This window comes from Ochotona curzoniae, unplaced genomic scaffold, assembly GCF_017591425.1.
Source record: "Ochotona curzoniae isolate NIBS_2020 unplaced genomic scaffold, NIBS_Ocur_1.0 contig_1014, whole genome shotgun sequence".
Classification (NCBI taxonomy): domain Eukaryota; kingdom Metazoa; phylum Chordata; class Mammalia; order Lagomorpha; family Ochotonidae; genus Ochotona; species Ochotona curzoniae.
Window position 1 is genome coordinate 36,346,640 of NW_024464920.1, and position 15,306 is coordinate 36,361,945.

A 15,306-nucleotide genomic window follows, 5' to 3' on the forward strand; every position below is an offset into this window, starting at 1 on the left:
TTTTTGTAATTTCATTGTGATTTTATTCATTAGTTTATTATAATATATGTAATTTTATTGCTTATTATTATTATTTTATTTATTGTTGTTGAATGACAGTTATGTAAAGACTTGCAGGAACAGGGTAAACAGGCAGTTATGTAGGGAGAGAGCATTGAAGGCAAGGCAAAGGAACAATTAGTTGTGTCAGTCACCGCAGTTGGCTCTAGCACTCAGGGAAGATGCAGTGTTGATGGAACTGTATAAATGAGAAGAGTGGTCAGAGATGGAATCAGAGAGCAAACCAGCGATCAAATCACTTGAGGTCTTCAGGACCATTTAAAAACTTGGGCTTTTCTCTGAGTGAGATGGATAGCATTGGAGGATTTTGAGCAAAGAATTAAATGAAGTAATAGTGTTATTATGCAATCAACTCTGGTAGCTATTTAGAAAATACTGTGGTGGGGAGGAGAGGGCATTATTGGAGGGTCTGGCTTCAGGTTGCAGCTCTGGCTTCTGATTGTAGCTTCCAGCTAATGTGAGCCCTGGGAAGCAGCTGTGATGACTCAAGTGTCTGAGTTTCTGCTACTTACCTGAATCCCTGGCTTGAGCTCTCATCTCCAAACTTTAGGCCCCTGGACATTACAAGCATTTGAAGTATAATAAGCCAACATATGGAAATCTTGCGCTCTGATGTTTTCTTTGTCTTTCTCTTTCTCTCTATGCCTCTCAAAGTTATATATAATACACACACAAACAAATATTTGTATATTTGTAAGAAAGAAGTGAAGAGAGAAGTCAGAAGCTATTTAGAAGGCCGTTGTAATCATTCAGCCAAGAGAAAATGGAGGAAGAATTAGGCAGGGAAAGCGTTGTACTTGGAGATACCCACATCCCATATCAGAGTGTCTGGGTTAAATTCTAGAGGCTGGCTTGCAGCACAGTGAGTTAAGCTATTGCCTGCAACACCAACATCCCATATCAGAGCACTGGTTCAAGTCCTGACTGTTCCACTTCTAGTCCAGCTGCCTGCTAATGCACCTGGGAAAGCAGCAAAAGGTATTCCAATTACTTGGGCTCCTGCCACCTACATGGAAGACACAAATGGACTTATAGGCTCAGGCTTTAACTTTGCGTAGGGTGCAGCCATTGGGAAAGTGAACCAGCAAATTGAAGATTTATAATCTTTCTTTCTCTGCACCCTCTCTCTATCCCCCATCCTCTCTCCATTTTCTTTTAGAAGTTTGCTTTTTCAAATAAATAAATAAAAATTCTTGACTGTGCTTTGGATTCCAAGCTCCTAACACTGGAAAGTGGCAGGTGATGGCTGAAACAGGTGAGCGCCTGCTACGCATGTGAGGGTCCGTATTAAGTTCCAGCCACCACCCCTCACACCCAAGCTTTGGCCCAGCCCAGCCATACTGTTTTGTGCTCTGGACATGAGATGTCTTTCTTCCTCTTTCTCTCACTCTTGTTCTCTCTCACTCTGCCTTTCAAACAAATAACTAAAAGATATACAAATTGGAAAGAAGTAAAATGATTTCTGTTATCAGATGTGTGATCTAACATGTACAATATATATGTAACTTTCAAAAAAATACTGTTAGAGCTAATAAATGAATGCAATAAAGTAGCAGAATACAATGTCATTACATGGAAGTAAATTAATAGCAAAGGAATTACAAACACAATTCCATTTACCATAGCACCTAAAAGAATATAATACTTAGGATTTAACCAAGGAGGTGAGAGACATGTACAAGGAGAAAATAAAACATTGCTAAAAGAAATTGAAGAATATAAATGAGGCTGATGCTGTGGCATAGTGTACCGCTTATAACCCCAGCATCCCATGTGGGCACTGGTTTGAGTCCTGGCTGCTCCACTTCTATTCAAGCTCCTTGCTGATGTGCCTGGGAAAACAGCAAAGAATGGTTCAAGTGCTTGGGCTCCGCACCCGTGTGGGGGAACCAGAGAAGCTCCTTATTCCTAGCTTCTAACCAACCCAGCTACAGCCATTGTGGTCATTTTGGGACCATAACCAGCAGATGAAAGATCTCCCTCTCTAACTTTCAAATAAATAAATCTTGAAAAAGAATGCAAGTGGAAATACACCTCAGCTTCATAAATTAGAAGATTTATTTTTTTTCTAAAGACAGATTTGTTTATGCCTTTAGAAATACAGGGAGAGATAATGCCTGCAACAGTTAGGGCGAGGCAGGCTAAGCCAGAAGTAAGGAGTTCCTATCTGGATCTTCTGTGTAGAAGGCAGAGAACCAAGTATTTGAGCCATCATCTGTAGCTTCCCATGTCCATTAACATGAGGAGTGAAGTAGCCAAGACCTGAAGGCACTCCAATAAGGGTTGCAGGCATCTCAGATGGTGGCTTATCTCTGTACCATAACACCTATCCTGAGACTTAATATTACTACCCAGGGGCCCGGCGCAGTGGCGCAAGTGGTTAAGGTCCTCACCTAGCACGCCCGGGATCCCATATGGGCGCCGGTTCTAATCCCGGCAGCCCCGCTTCCCTTCCAGCTCCCTGCCTGTGGCCTGGGAAAGCAGTCAAGCATGGCCCAAGGCTTTGGGAACCTGCACCCGCATGGGAGACCCGGAAGAGGCTCCTGGCTTCGGACCGGCATAGTATCGGCCCGTTGCGCTCACTTGGGGAGTGAATCATCGGATGGAAGATCTTCCTCTCTGTATATCCGCCTTTCCAAATGAAAAAATAATAAAAATAAATCTAAAAAAAAATATTACTACCCAGAATGATCTACAAATTCAATGCAATGCCTATCAAAATCCCAATGTCCTTTATTGCAGTAATAGGAAAACCCACCTAAAACTTATATGTGACCATAAGCATTCCCAGATATCCAAAGCAATCTTGAGAAAGAACAAAGTTAAAAGACTCATAATTCCTGATTTTTGAAACCTATTGCAGAGATATAATAATCAAAACAAAATAGTGGCGTAAAGCTAAACATAAAGACCAAGGGAAAAGAATAGAGAAATAAACTTTTGCAAATATAATCAGATGATTTTTTTACACAAATGTTAATATCATTTAATGGACAAGGGATGGACTTCCCAAGTGCATTTGCAGGGAGCTGGACTAGAAGTAAAATAACCAGGACTCAAACTGGCACCCATATTGGGGATGGCAGTTTTGCAAGCAGTAGCTTAGCCCACTAAGCTGCTATGTCTGCTCGTAAAGCATTTTTTTTAAGTTTTTTTCTTTCTTTCTTTTTTTATTTTTTTGGAAAGGCAGATATACAGAGAGGAGGAGAGACAGAGAGGAAGGTCATCTGTCCAATGATTCAGTCCCCAAGTGGCCACAATGGCTGGAGCTGAGTTCTGAAGCCAGGAGCCAGGATTTTCTTCCGGGTCTCCCCCATGGGTGCAGGGTCCCAAAGCTTTTGTGCTGACCTCGACTGCTTTCCTGGGCCACAAGCAGGGATCTAGATGGGCAGCAAGGCTGCTGGGATTAGACCCGGCGCCCATATGGGATCCCAGCACGTTCAAGGCAAGGACTTTAACCACTATACTATCGCGCCATGCCCCCTAAAACAATTCTTGAAATAACATACCAAGAAAAATAAGAAGGCAGGTAAAGGAAGAAGTTAAGGGAATTTTTAATGTTTTCTGTTTCACCTATTATTTTACTACCCAACTCTCATTAAAATAGGCAAGAGTCTCACCTATGAAGTGCAATGTAAACCTATTACTGACTGAAAAAAGACTGCATGTGAGATGCCAGTTTTAAGTAGAAGTTTGTTAGCTCATCAAATAGTAGTAAACAGCAAGAAAAGGAAATTTCTCAGTTCACTTTCTGTCTCTTCCTACTGTAGTATGTGATTGCAAGGAATATCTCTTAAAGCTTATACATGATGTCCTGTATTATTTTCTTGAGGCCCTGTGAAGTATATATCTTGTCTGTGTAGGAGACTAAACCTTAGTTAAAATACTATGGAAACAGTCACATAAGTCAAATCTGTATGAAACCATGAAAAACATAATTTTATTCACAGATTTCTGTCTTCACATTGGAGATAGAATGTTCCTTATTTTGGTGGTTAGACACCCCTGACTCATCCACCAAAAAGTAATGTTAGCCACAGAGGTTATGCTCGTTATTGAAATTGTTTATTCACTCATTTATTTATTCATGACAGAGGTGGGGTAACAGGAGGAGGAAAGAGAGAAATATCCCATTTACTTTTTTTTTTTTAGATTTATTTTTATTATTTTGTTTTATTGGAAAGGCAGATATACAGAGAGGAGAGACAGGGAGGAAGATCTTCCATCCGATGATTCACTCCCCAAGTGAGCGCAATGGCCGATACTATGCCGATCCGAAGCCAGGAGCCTCTTCCGGGTCTCCCACGTGGGTGCAGGGTCCCAAAGCCTTGGGCCATGCTTGACTGCTTTCCCGGGCCACAAGCAGGGAGCTAGGGGCCACAAGCAGGGAGCTAGATGGGAAGCGGGGCTGCCGGGATAGAACCGGCACCCATATCGGATCCCGGGTGTTCAAGGCGAGGACCTTAACCACTGCGCCACCGCACCGGGCCCCCATTTACTTTTTAAATGCCTACGAGAGCCAGGGCTGTGCCAGGCAGAAAGCAAGGAACCAGGAATGCCATCTAGGTTCCCTAAAGCGCTGGCAGGAACTCAGATACTTGAGACATCATTTGCTGCCTCCCAGACACAGTAGAAGAGAAGCTGGATCAAAAGGTGGCAGCTGACCTTGATCCCAGTCACTCTGATATGGGTTGTAGGCGTCCTAAGCAGTAACTTGACCTACCCTTACCACCAGTGTTCGTCTCCATGACATATGCTTATATGCTTCATAAAAATGGAAGCTCTCATTTTACATCTTGGATTTTAAGCATATATTAGCTCCAGTGTGAGGGGTTTTGTTTTGTTTTGTGCTTTTTATTTTTTGAAATAACAGAGTAACAAAGAAAAAGAAATCTTTCATCCACTAGTTTACTCCTCCAAATATTTGTCCTGTGTAGGTCTGAACCAGGCTGAAGCCAAAAGCCTAGAACTCCATTTTGGCCTCCTCCATTGGTAGCAGATACTTGAGCCTTCTCATTGTGTTTGTAGGCGCATTAGTAGAGAGTACAATCATAAGCAGAGTGTTTAGAACTTGAGCTAATGCTCCCAAGATGGGATGCCAGTGTCACAGGCAGTGATTCAAACGACTGTGCTACTATGCCAGCACCAGCTCCAGGTTTTGCTGTAGTATTTATTGCTTATAAGAATTTCTTGTTACTGTTTTTGTCATTATTATTTATAGTATGTATATGTTTTATGCACATATGAGAAATATCATGTAGAGAGCATGTTAGGATTAGATTCTGCTGACATTTTGCAACAAAACCCAAACAGAATTTTTTTTTTTTAGGATTTATTAATTAGGGAGTAGGAGTTACAAAGAGAAGAGAAACCTTCCATCTAGTAGTTCACTCCATAGATAGGCACAACTGACTGCACTGGTCTAGGTCAATCTCAGGAACCAGGAGCTGCTTCCAAATCTCTCACATAGGTAGAAGGAGCCCAGGATTTGGGCTGTCCTGCATTGCTTTTCCAAATCCATCGCCAGGGAGCTGGATCACAAGTAGAGCAGCTGACCACAAACTGGTGCTTACATGTGATGCTGGCCTCATAAGCAGTGCCTTATCTGCTGTGCCACAATGCCAGTTCCCCAAAAGAGAATCTTAAACCAGGAAAGTTTTTCTTCTCTCTTTTTTTTAAGATCTATTTTATTTTTATTGCAAAGTCATATATATAGAAAGAGAAGAGGATAGACAGAGAGGAAGATCTTCCATCCCATGATTCACTCCCCAAGTGACCGACCGCAACAGCCAGTGCTGCGCCAATCAGAAGCCAGGAGCCAAGAACCTCTTCCCAGTTTCCCATGTGGATGCAGGGTCCCAAGGCCTTGGGCCGTCCTTGAATGCCTTCCCAGGCCACAGGCAGGGAGCTGGATGGGAAGTGGGGCCGCCGGGATTAGAACCAGCGCCCATATGGTATCCCAGTGCGTTCAAGGCGAGGACTTTAGCCACTAGGCCATCACGCCTGACGCACTAGGCAAATTTTTCTTTGACATTCAAGAAATTCATATGTAAGTATTCCAGGATTGATCTAGTTAGGAATCTACATATCAGTGTTAATGGTTTTTATCCTAGTGCCATTTCTCACTGCAGGGGAGTTGCTAGAACACCAGCTTGCATTTCCACATATAAGCTAGCAGGAGTTAGGGATGAGTGAGTGAATGAGAGCCAGGTATTTCCGTGAAGGCTACTTCACGGAAGTGCATTTACTCCTTGTATTAATGTGCTAGAACTGCTGCAATGAAAGAGCACAGCTGAAACAATAGAAATCACTCACCTTGTGTATCTGGAAGCTAGGAGGCCAAGACGCTAATGCTGCCAGCTGTAGTTTCTCCCCGAGCCTCTCTGATCTCCAGGCGGCCACTTTGTCTTCAAGAGGACTTTCTACTGTGGGCGCCATACTCCTGCTATCCGGGTGCCCAAATTCCCTTTTTATATAGGACATCTGTCAGATTAGAATAAGGCTTCACACTAACAACTTCTTTATTTGGGCCAACATGTTTGATTTGTTCTGTAAATTTGAGGACATTAAAATGGGCTTTTTTGACCTAGAATTTAGAGAATCTTTTGGAAACTGTAATGAGATCCAAACATTTCATTCAGTTGAGCAAAGCAACTTCAATGCTTATTTTATCCAGTATACTAATATCATACCTAATAATGAAAGAGGGCTTTTATCCAGAATATTTTTTTATTATTTTTTTAAAGATTTATTTTTATTATTTTGTTTTATTGGAAAGGCGGATATACAGAGAGGAGAGACAGAGAGGAAGATCCTCTGTTCGATGATTCACTCCCCAAGTGAGCGCAATGGCTGATGCTATGCCGATCCGAAGCCAGGAGCCTCTTCCGGGTCTCCCATGCAGGTGCAGGGTCCCAAAGCTTTGGGCCGTCCTCGACTGCTCTCCCGGGCCACAGGCAGGGAGCTAGATGGGAAGCGGGGCTGCCGGGATTAGAACCGGCGCCCATATGGGATCCCGGGGCGTGCAAGGCGAGCACCTTAACCACTGCGCCACTGCGCCGGGCCCAAATATTTTATTTTTTTAAAGATTTATTTATTTTTACTGGAAAGGAAGATCTACAGAGAGAAGAAAAACAGAAAAATCTCCCATCTGCTGGTTCATTCCCCACATGGCCTCAATATCTAGAGCTGAGCCGAGCCAAAGCCAGAAGCTAAAAGCGTCAAGCCTCCTCCAGGTTTCCTACATAGGTGCAGGGTCCCAAGGACTTGAGCTATCCTTGGCTGCTTTCCCAGGCCATAAGCAGAGAGCTGGATGGGAAACGAGCAGCCAGGGCATGAACCGCACCAATATAGGATGGAGGTGGAAGTGGAGGATTAGCTTCTTGGGCCTTGTAACTGGCCCCCAGAATATTTTAATTTCATTTCTCTTTACTTTGCCTAAGGGATCAATCTAGACACCAGCGGTTTTTGTGGGTTTCCTTATACACCAGTGAGTCCTTTTGCATTAGCAGAATAATTGTTACACTTCTTTGATTCGTAAAATAGACACAATTATTGTTGCTGTTGTTCCTGTACTAGTTAATAGCCTGTGACAGTTGTCTGTAGTTCTTAAAGAGCTTGGTGACTGTCCCATAACTATAGTTTGAATATTTTATAAGCACTTTATACTCTAATATGTTGTCTTCTCTGTTTGTAGAAAAGTTGGATTCATACATCTCACATTTCATAACTCAGTGAGCCCTTTCTTTCCTTATATTTTCTCAGGGGCTGTTAGGCATTTACCTCTTCAGACAGCAATACTGCTTTTATTTTGTGTTCTTTGTTTATACAGTGTAGTGGAATGAACCTGAAATTTGGGAATCAAATAGACCTGGATTTGGATCCTGGCTCCTTATACACAGCACATGTTCCTGAACTTTTAACTTAGTATTTTTGACTTTTAGTATCTTTATTTATAAAACAGAGATAACACTTTGCATCTGGTGAAGATCAAATAAGATGCTTTCTGTAAACTGGTAAAAGCTTGGGGCCAGACACCATGACATAGCACGCTAATACTCAGCCCATGAGCTGGCATTCCATATGGGTGCCGATTTATGTTCTAGCTGCTCCGCTGGCAATACAGCTTCTTGCTTATGGCCTAGGAAAGCAGCGGAAGATAGCCCAAGTGATTGGGTCCCTGTACCAATATTGGGTGTTTGGAGGAAGCTACTGGTTCCAGATTAATCCAGCTCTGGCTATTGTGACCATTTGGGGAGTGAACCTAGTAAATGGAAAAGATTCTTTCTCTCTTTTTCTCTCTGACTTGGAAATAAAGATTTACTTGAAATAAGCAAATCTTTTTTAAAAATTATTGAAAGCTCAAATTCATGAGAAGTGGACCCAGGTTGAAAGGAAGAAGGGTAAGTTTACAAATCTGTATTATTTTTTAAAGATTTCATTTATTTGTTTATTTAATTAGTTTGAAAGGTAGAGTTACAGAGTGAGAGCAAGAGAGACTCCCCAAATGTCCACATTGGCCAGAGCTTCACCAGTCCAAAGCCAGGAACCAGGGTCTTCTTCCAGGTAAAGGGGCCCAAGCCTGGAAAGCTTTATAGGGACTTTTCCGTAAGCTAAGTCACAGTTTATGCACCTAGATATTGTTTTCCTGCTTGTGTTTTCTCCACTTGGCCATAGATTTAAAAGGAGATAATTAAACTTTCTTGACCCTGAGCACACCTGATACAATGTATTCTTGGCCCAAAGCCTAGAAAGTTGTTCATCGAGGTGATGGATGGATATATAATATCACTGTGTTCTGGAAAGTAATTACCTTGGCAGTCAAAAAAATTTATGCAGTGTTCTTCCTAAAAATGTGTGACTCTTGGTTCCTAACCATTCTCCTCTGTATCATCTTATTTTCTCCCTCCTGCTTCCCCTGCATCCCTCTCTCTACAGCTTTTGTGCCCCTGAGTATCCTCAGGAGATGATCTGCCTTAGCAGTTGCGCTATTTTCCTAGATGAAATGTACAGTGGACACAGATAGGTTGTAGAGAAGCACACATCCAGGCCCTCCTGGGAGCTTAATGTCTTCCCTTTGTTCTTGTCACAGTTATATATGGAGGTAGTGTTACTTTATGTTTCTCCTACCCTCCCCTGCAAAAAAAAAAAAAAAGCCTTCCAAGCCTTTGATTTTTCTTTCATATATCAACTAAGCCTCCAAGAGTGGAAATTATTTCTCTTTTACCCTATCCTCAAGGCTGTTTTAATTAACATTGTCTTGTCCATTAACAGCAAGTTTTACTTTTTGTTTTAGTCTTGGGAATTTTGTTTCCAGGAATCTTTTTTGTTTGTTTGTTTTAATGTTTATTTATTTGTTTTTATCTGCTTGAAAGACAGAAAGAAAAAGAGGGAGAGAGATATTTCTTCCATCTGAGTAGCTCAGGTCAAAGCCGGCAGCCTGGAACTTTATCAGGGTCTATTACATGGGTGGCAGGAACCTAACTACTGGGCCACCATCATCTGCCGCCTTCCAGGATTAATTAAGAGGAAGCTGGATGGGCAGCAAAGCAGTAGGATCTCAAACTACTGCTCCAACAAAAGGGGATGCTGGCATCCCAAGCAAGGACTTATTCTGTCACAATGCTCATTCCTATTTCCAGGAATTTTTTTTTAAAAGATTTATTTTTATTATTTTTTTTTTATTGGAAAGGCGGATATACAGAGAGGAGAAACAGAGAAGAAGATCTTCCACCCGATGATTCACTCCCTAAGTGAGCGCAACGGCCGATGCTTTGCCGATCCAAAGCCAGGAGACTCTTCCGGGTCTCCCATGCAGGTGCAGGGTCCCAAAGCTTTGGGCCGTCCTCGACTGCTTTCCCGGGCCACAGGCAGGGAGCTAGATGGGAAGCGGGGCTGCCGGGATTAGAACCGGTGCCCATATGGGATCCCGGGGTGTTCAAGGTGAGGACCTTAACCACTTGCGCCACCGCACCGGGCCCCCTTGGCTGCTCTTTGATGACAGATTGGTTACCAACTTTGTGGTAGCAGCGGAGCTGCTTCTTTGAGAAAGGAACATCCCTCTCTAGTGATGAACAGAGCTTTATAATATGTCTTACTTCTTTCTGGAGAGTTAAATTGTTTTAGTGATTGAGCCAGAAATGTGAGCAAATTTCTCTAGGGAGCAAAGAAAAGCAAATAAAGTGCTAAGAAGACGAATGCAAAATTTCATTAGAACTGAATGTTGATGAATCTGAAAATAGTAATGCTGAATAAGAGTCCAGCTAGTGTATGATTCCACTTATATAAAATTCTAGGAAATACAGACTAATATTAGAGACAGAAAGCAAATCTATGGAGGTATGGTTTGTGACAGAGATAAATTGGTTGCTGAGGCACACACATCCATACGGGCATGCTGATTCAAGGCCCAGACCCTCTACTTTTGATCCCACTTCTTGATGATGCACCTGGGAGTCACTGATGACTCAAGCACTGGATTCCCTGCCACTCCACTAGGGGATCTGGATGGAGTGCTTGGCTAGCCCAGCCTGGCTGTTGCAGGCATCTGGAGAATAAACCAGCAGATGGAAGATTTCTCTGTCTGTTTCTTCCTCTCTGTCTCTTTATGTCTCTCTGCCTTTCAAATAAGAAGCAGATCATTGGGGCAGTGCAGTAGCCTAATGGCTAAAGTCCTCGCCTTGCACATGCTGAGACCCCACGTGGGCTCCAGTTCCTGTCCCGGCAGCCCTGTTCCCCATCCAGCTCCCTGCCTGTGGCCTGGGAAAGCAGTTGAGGATGGCCCAAAGCCTTGAGACCCTGCACCCATGTGGGATACCTGGAAGAGGCTCCTGGCTTCAGATCAGCTCAGCTCTAGCCATTGTGGCCACTTGGGGAGTGAATTATTGGATGGAAGATCTTCCTCTTTGTTTCTCCTCTCTGTGGATCTGACTTTCAAATTTAAAATAAATAAATCTTTTTTTAAAGCAGATTCTTTTTTTAAAAGAATAATTAGAGTAGATCAGTATTTCTTGGCAGGTGGGAAACCACACAAAGCATGAAGCAGCTGGGGGCTGAGCACTGAGCTCACTATCTCATTTATGGGCATGATCTCACAGTTATGTATATACATCATAGATCACCAAATTGTACATTTTATATTATTCTGTTTACTTTAACTTAAATAAAATTTTTAAAAATTCCAGGGACACCATGTTTTAAAGGACTCTTTGCTCATTTTTACTGTGGCTGCTAAAACATGCGCATATGTAAAATGTAAGTCTTGTATGTATATTACATATGCCTACAACTTCTTATCTAATATATATTTCTTCAGGTGTCCATAGAAGCTACTGTATTTTATTGAAAAACATGTCTAACAGTAACACTACTCAAGAGACCCTGGAAATAATGAAAGAATCAGAAAAAAAACTGGTGGAAGAATCTGTAAACAAAAGCAAGTTTATATCCAAGACTCCAAGTAAGGAAGAACTTGAAAAAGAAGGTGAAGATACCAGTTTGCGTCAAGAAACCCAGGTAAGGATTACAGTATTTTGCATACACACTTTGTTATTGTCTGAGTAGAAGTGAGAATCAGTAAGAAAACTTGATTCACTTAGAAGAAAACCTGATTTTCCTGAAAAACCCCATCTTGACCTCTCAAGAAACTTCTGCTTGCTCTGTTACAGAGTAATAGTTTGAACCTGAGTTGACTGGTTCTTAACTATATCTAATGTATTTTGATAATTTTGTTATGACCAAAAATAAACTGTTTACAGACATGCATTTATTTAGCAAATCATAAAATGGCTTCTACAATAAACTATTAAAGCAGAGGCTTCCTGGCTTTACACAGTGTTAAATTCGTGTACTGGCTGTGTTAAAGCAGTCAGCTCTTCCTGGGTCAGAAATATTCTCTGAACTTTGGTTGCCATGTTGTTTTTATTACATTTATGCTGCAATACAGAAATGATGTCATTGGGTTGTCAGCAAGGCTCCTTTGCTGCCCATCAACTGCGACTCTGAACGGCATGTAGCCACCCTATTCTAGCCCTTCTATTCCTTGATACTGGTGGTTTCTTTGGTTATTTAAACCCCATTTGTTTTATTAAGTGCCTCTTTTTTTAATTTTATTTTTTACTTTATGATACAATTCCACAGGCTCTGGAATTTTCCTTACCCCATTCGCAAATTTCCTCTACCTTACTAATTTCTCCTATATTATTACAATAGTATAGTCCTTAATAAGCAGTCATAAGCCCATCATTCTGCTGTTTAAGTGTATCCTGAAATTGCAGGTATGGAGTTTAGCATTGTTTTGTCAAGATATATTTAACAGTTTCATTGGGAATCCATCTTTGATTTGGAAGTAGAGATGCATACTATATTGTATCTTCTCATCTGCATATGATCGTCTCTATTACACAGTTACTAGACATTCCCTTAAAAGAAAAGCTATAAAACAATAAGAAGAAAGCTAAAAAATGTGCAATACCATGAAGTTAAATAACATGCTACTGAATGACCAGTATGTCACTGAAGAAATGAAAAAATTAAAAACCTTCTTGGAGAAAATTATGCTACTGTATGACCTATGAGTCAGTCAAGAATTTAATAAGAGAAAAAATTATTTTGAAAAAAATGAAAATAAAGACAAAAATATCAAAACCCATGAAATGCACCAGAAACAGTATTGAAAGGGTTATTGATCTTATATTTTGCATGAAGGTTGCCTTATATCAGAGAGAACATATGATATTTGCTTTTGTGTGTGTGTGTGTGTGTGTGTGTTGTAACATATATTTGTCCTTTGGGATTGACTTATCTCACTGAGCATAATGGTTTCCAGTTGGAACCATTTGGTTGCAAATGGTATAATTTCATTATTTTAATGCCAGGCTCCACTAATATACTTCTTAGCCTTCATAGACAGGGGTAAAGCTCTGTTTTTATTATAAATTCTTACAAGTGGTAGATTTAAACAGCATGAGAACAACATTTTGGAGGGTCTAGAAACTTGAAGCATAATTTTTCTAGACAACTTAATTCACCTAATCCTTGTTTTCTTTAAAAAAAAAACCCTCCAGCAACATAAAGGGGCAAGTTAAAATGAGACAGCCTTCAAAAATTACCAAATTACCATCTATTTGTATTAACCCTGAATGTAAATGGCTTAAACTCATCAATCAAACATCATGGATTAGTAGACTGGATTAAAAAACAAAACCCATTTATTTGTTTCCTTAGGAGACATATCCTCACCAACAAAGATCAGTGAAAACTATATCTCATGGATTTAGATTTTTTTTGGTTAGTTTCATCTCTTCAAAACAGTTTCTCATTAAATTCTTCAGTGACTCATAGATCATACAGTAGCATCACTTTCTTCAAGAAAGTTCTTGATTTTCTTTTTCATTTCTTCAGCGACACATTAGTCATTCAGTAGCATGTTATTTAACTTCATGATGTTGTTAATTTCTTCTTTTTTCCTCCTGTTGTTGATTTTGTTTTGTGGCTTTTCATTTAAGGGGATGTGGAGTAACTGTGTAGTGGAGACTATAATATCCAGATGTGAGGATACAATGTAGTATGCATCTCTACTTCCAGAGATGTACTCCCAATGAAACTGTTTGCTGTATCTGGACAATAGGATGCTAGACTCTGTCATTGTCCATGCCCAAATGATGGACATTTAATTGTTTGAAGAACTATACTGTAGTAATGATGTAGTGGAACTCAGTGAGGGGGGAGGGAATTGGGGAAGGGATAAGTGAAATCCTGTGATCTATGGAATTGTATCATAAAATGATAATAATAAAAATAAGTAATTTTTTTTAAAAGTTCTGTCCTGTGGCTGCCTGCTCTTTTCTGCTCTTCTCATGTCTCTTTTTTGTTAACAGTTTGCCAGATCCCTGTCCTGGGTGCTTTTCTTTCCATTGTCTCTTACACATGTATTGTCACTTCCCATCCATCCTTTCAGAATTTGTGGAGACAGTCTGCCACTGTTCCAATCATGCTTCCAGCCTCCACTGATACCAATAAAGAATTTTAAAACCTTAGGACAGAAAATGGGTGAATGTTTTCTTATATACTGTCATTTTATATGTAAGATAGTAATTAAATGAACTTTTGGGTCCAAGTTACTCTGTTCTCAAACTGATAGATGATGTTCTGAACTCATTGTATGTGTACTTCTTGAAAAAGCACAGTAAGAAAAGAATGCTTACTGGTTTTACACTTCTTGTGGATACTCACTTGGTTTAAAAATGTCTTCACCTGACTTTATCAATAGATTATGAGGGGACTATAGAGAATCTGTCTCCTTTCTGGCTTGCTGACTCCACTTGATGCTGCTAGAACCTGTAGTGCTCCCACTACTGCTGCTGCCATCTACTGGAGTTTCTGCTGCTTTTGCAAAGTCTTCAGTCCCATCAGCCACCTAGAGTCCCTTAGCAAGTCCTCTCCCTCCCCGCTACCATTCACACAAAACACAACAGTGAAATTGCTTCTGTCTTTCTCCACTCATTTTCCAAGAATCTAAATGATGTTGTAAGGGAATCCTAGGCATGAATTGGATCAAAAATTTCTGAGGAAAAGGGAACAACTTTATTACTTGTACTGTCCTTGGGACCAACAGTTAAAGCTCAGGTCGTCTTTTCCTTAGAAACAGTGCTAGACAATGCAGCTTCCAAGATTCTGCTTAGAATTGACAAAAGCCTAGAACAGGCATATGTTACAGGATTCATACACCACCTAGGACAGCCACATTAAATAGCAAAGTACTTGGTTTGAGTCCTGGCTCTGCTTCTGATTCCTGTTTTCTGCTAATGCATACTCTAGGAGGCAGCAGTGATAACCCAAGTGACTGTGTCACTGCCATGCATGTAGGAGATGTGGATTGAACCCTAGGTGCCCATCTTCAGTTTAGCACAGCCCATGCTGCTGCATATATTTGGAAGTGAACCAGTAGATGGGAAATCTCTCTGTGTCTGTCTGCTTTTCAAATAAAAATATTTTTTTTACACAGAAGAATGGGCAAAGCATTACTTCGCATATATTGAACTTTTTAGATAACCAGCTGGCTATGGCCTCTACTTGGGCTTTTTTTTTTTTAAAGATTTATTTTTATTATTTTTTCATTGGAAAGGCAGATATACAGAGAGAGGAGAGAGAGAGAGAGGAAGATCTTCCGTCCGATGATTCACTCCCCAAGTGAGCGCAACGGGCCGATACTATGCCGATCCGAAGCCAGGAGCCTCTTCCGGGTCT

At 40.9% G+C, this 15,306-nt stretch overlaps 1 protein-coding gene across 1 annotated transcript in view; it reads left to right on the plus strand.

The window, feature by feature from the left end:
- The first annotated feature begins 1,025 nt into the window (after positions 1-1,025).
- The window catches only part of R3HDM2 (R3H domain containing 2), a 59,806-nt gene continuing 45,525 nt past the window's right edge, over positions 1,026-15,306 (plus strand). The window contains exons 1-2 of the mRNA XM_040983201.1: positions 1,026-1,315; positions 11,375-11,574. Coding sequence (XP_040839135.1) covers positions 1,303-1,315; positions 11,375-11,574 — 213 coding nt within the window. The 5' untranslated portion in view covers positions 1,026-1,302. The remainder of the gene's footprint in view (positions 1,316-11,374; positions 11,575-15,306) is intronic.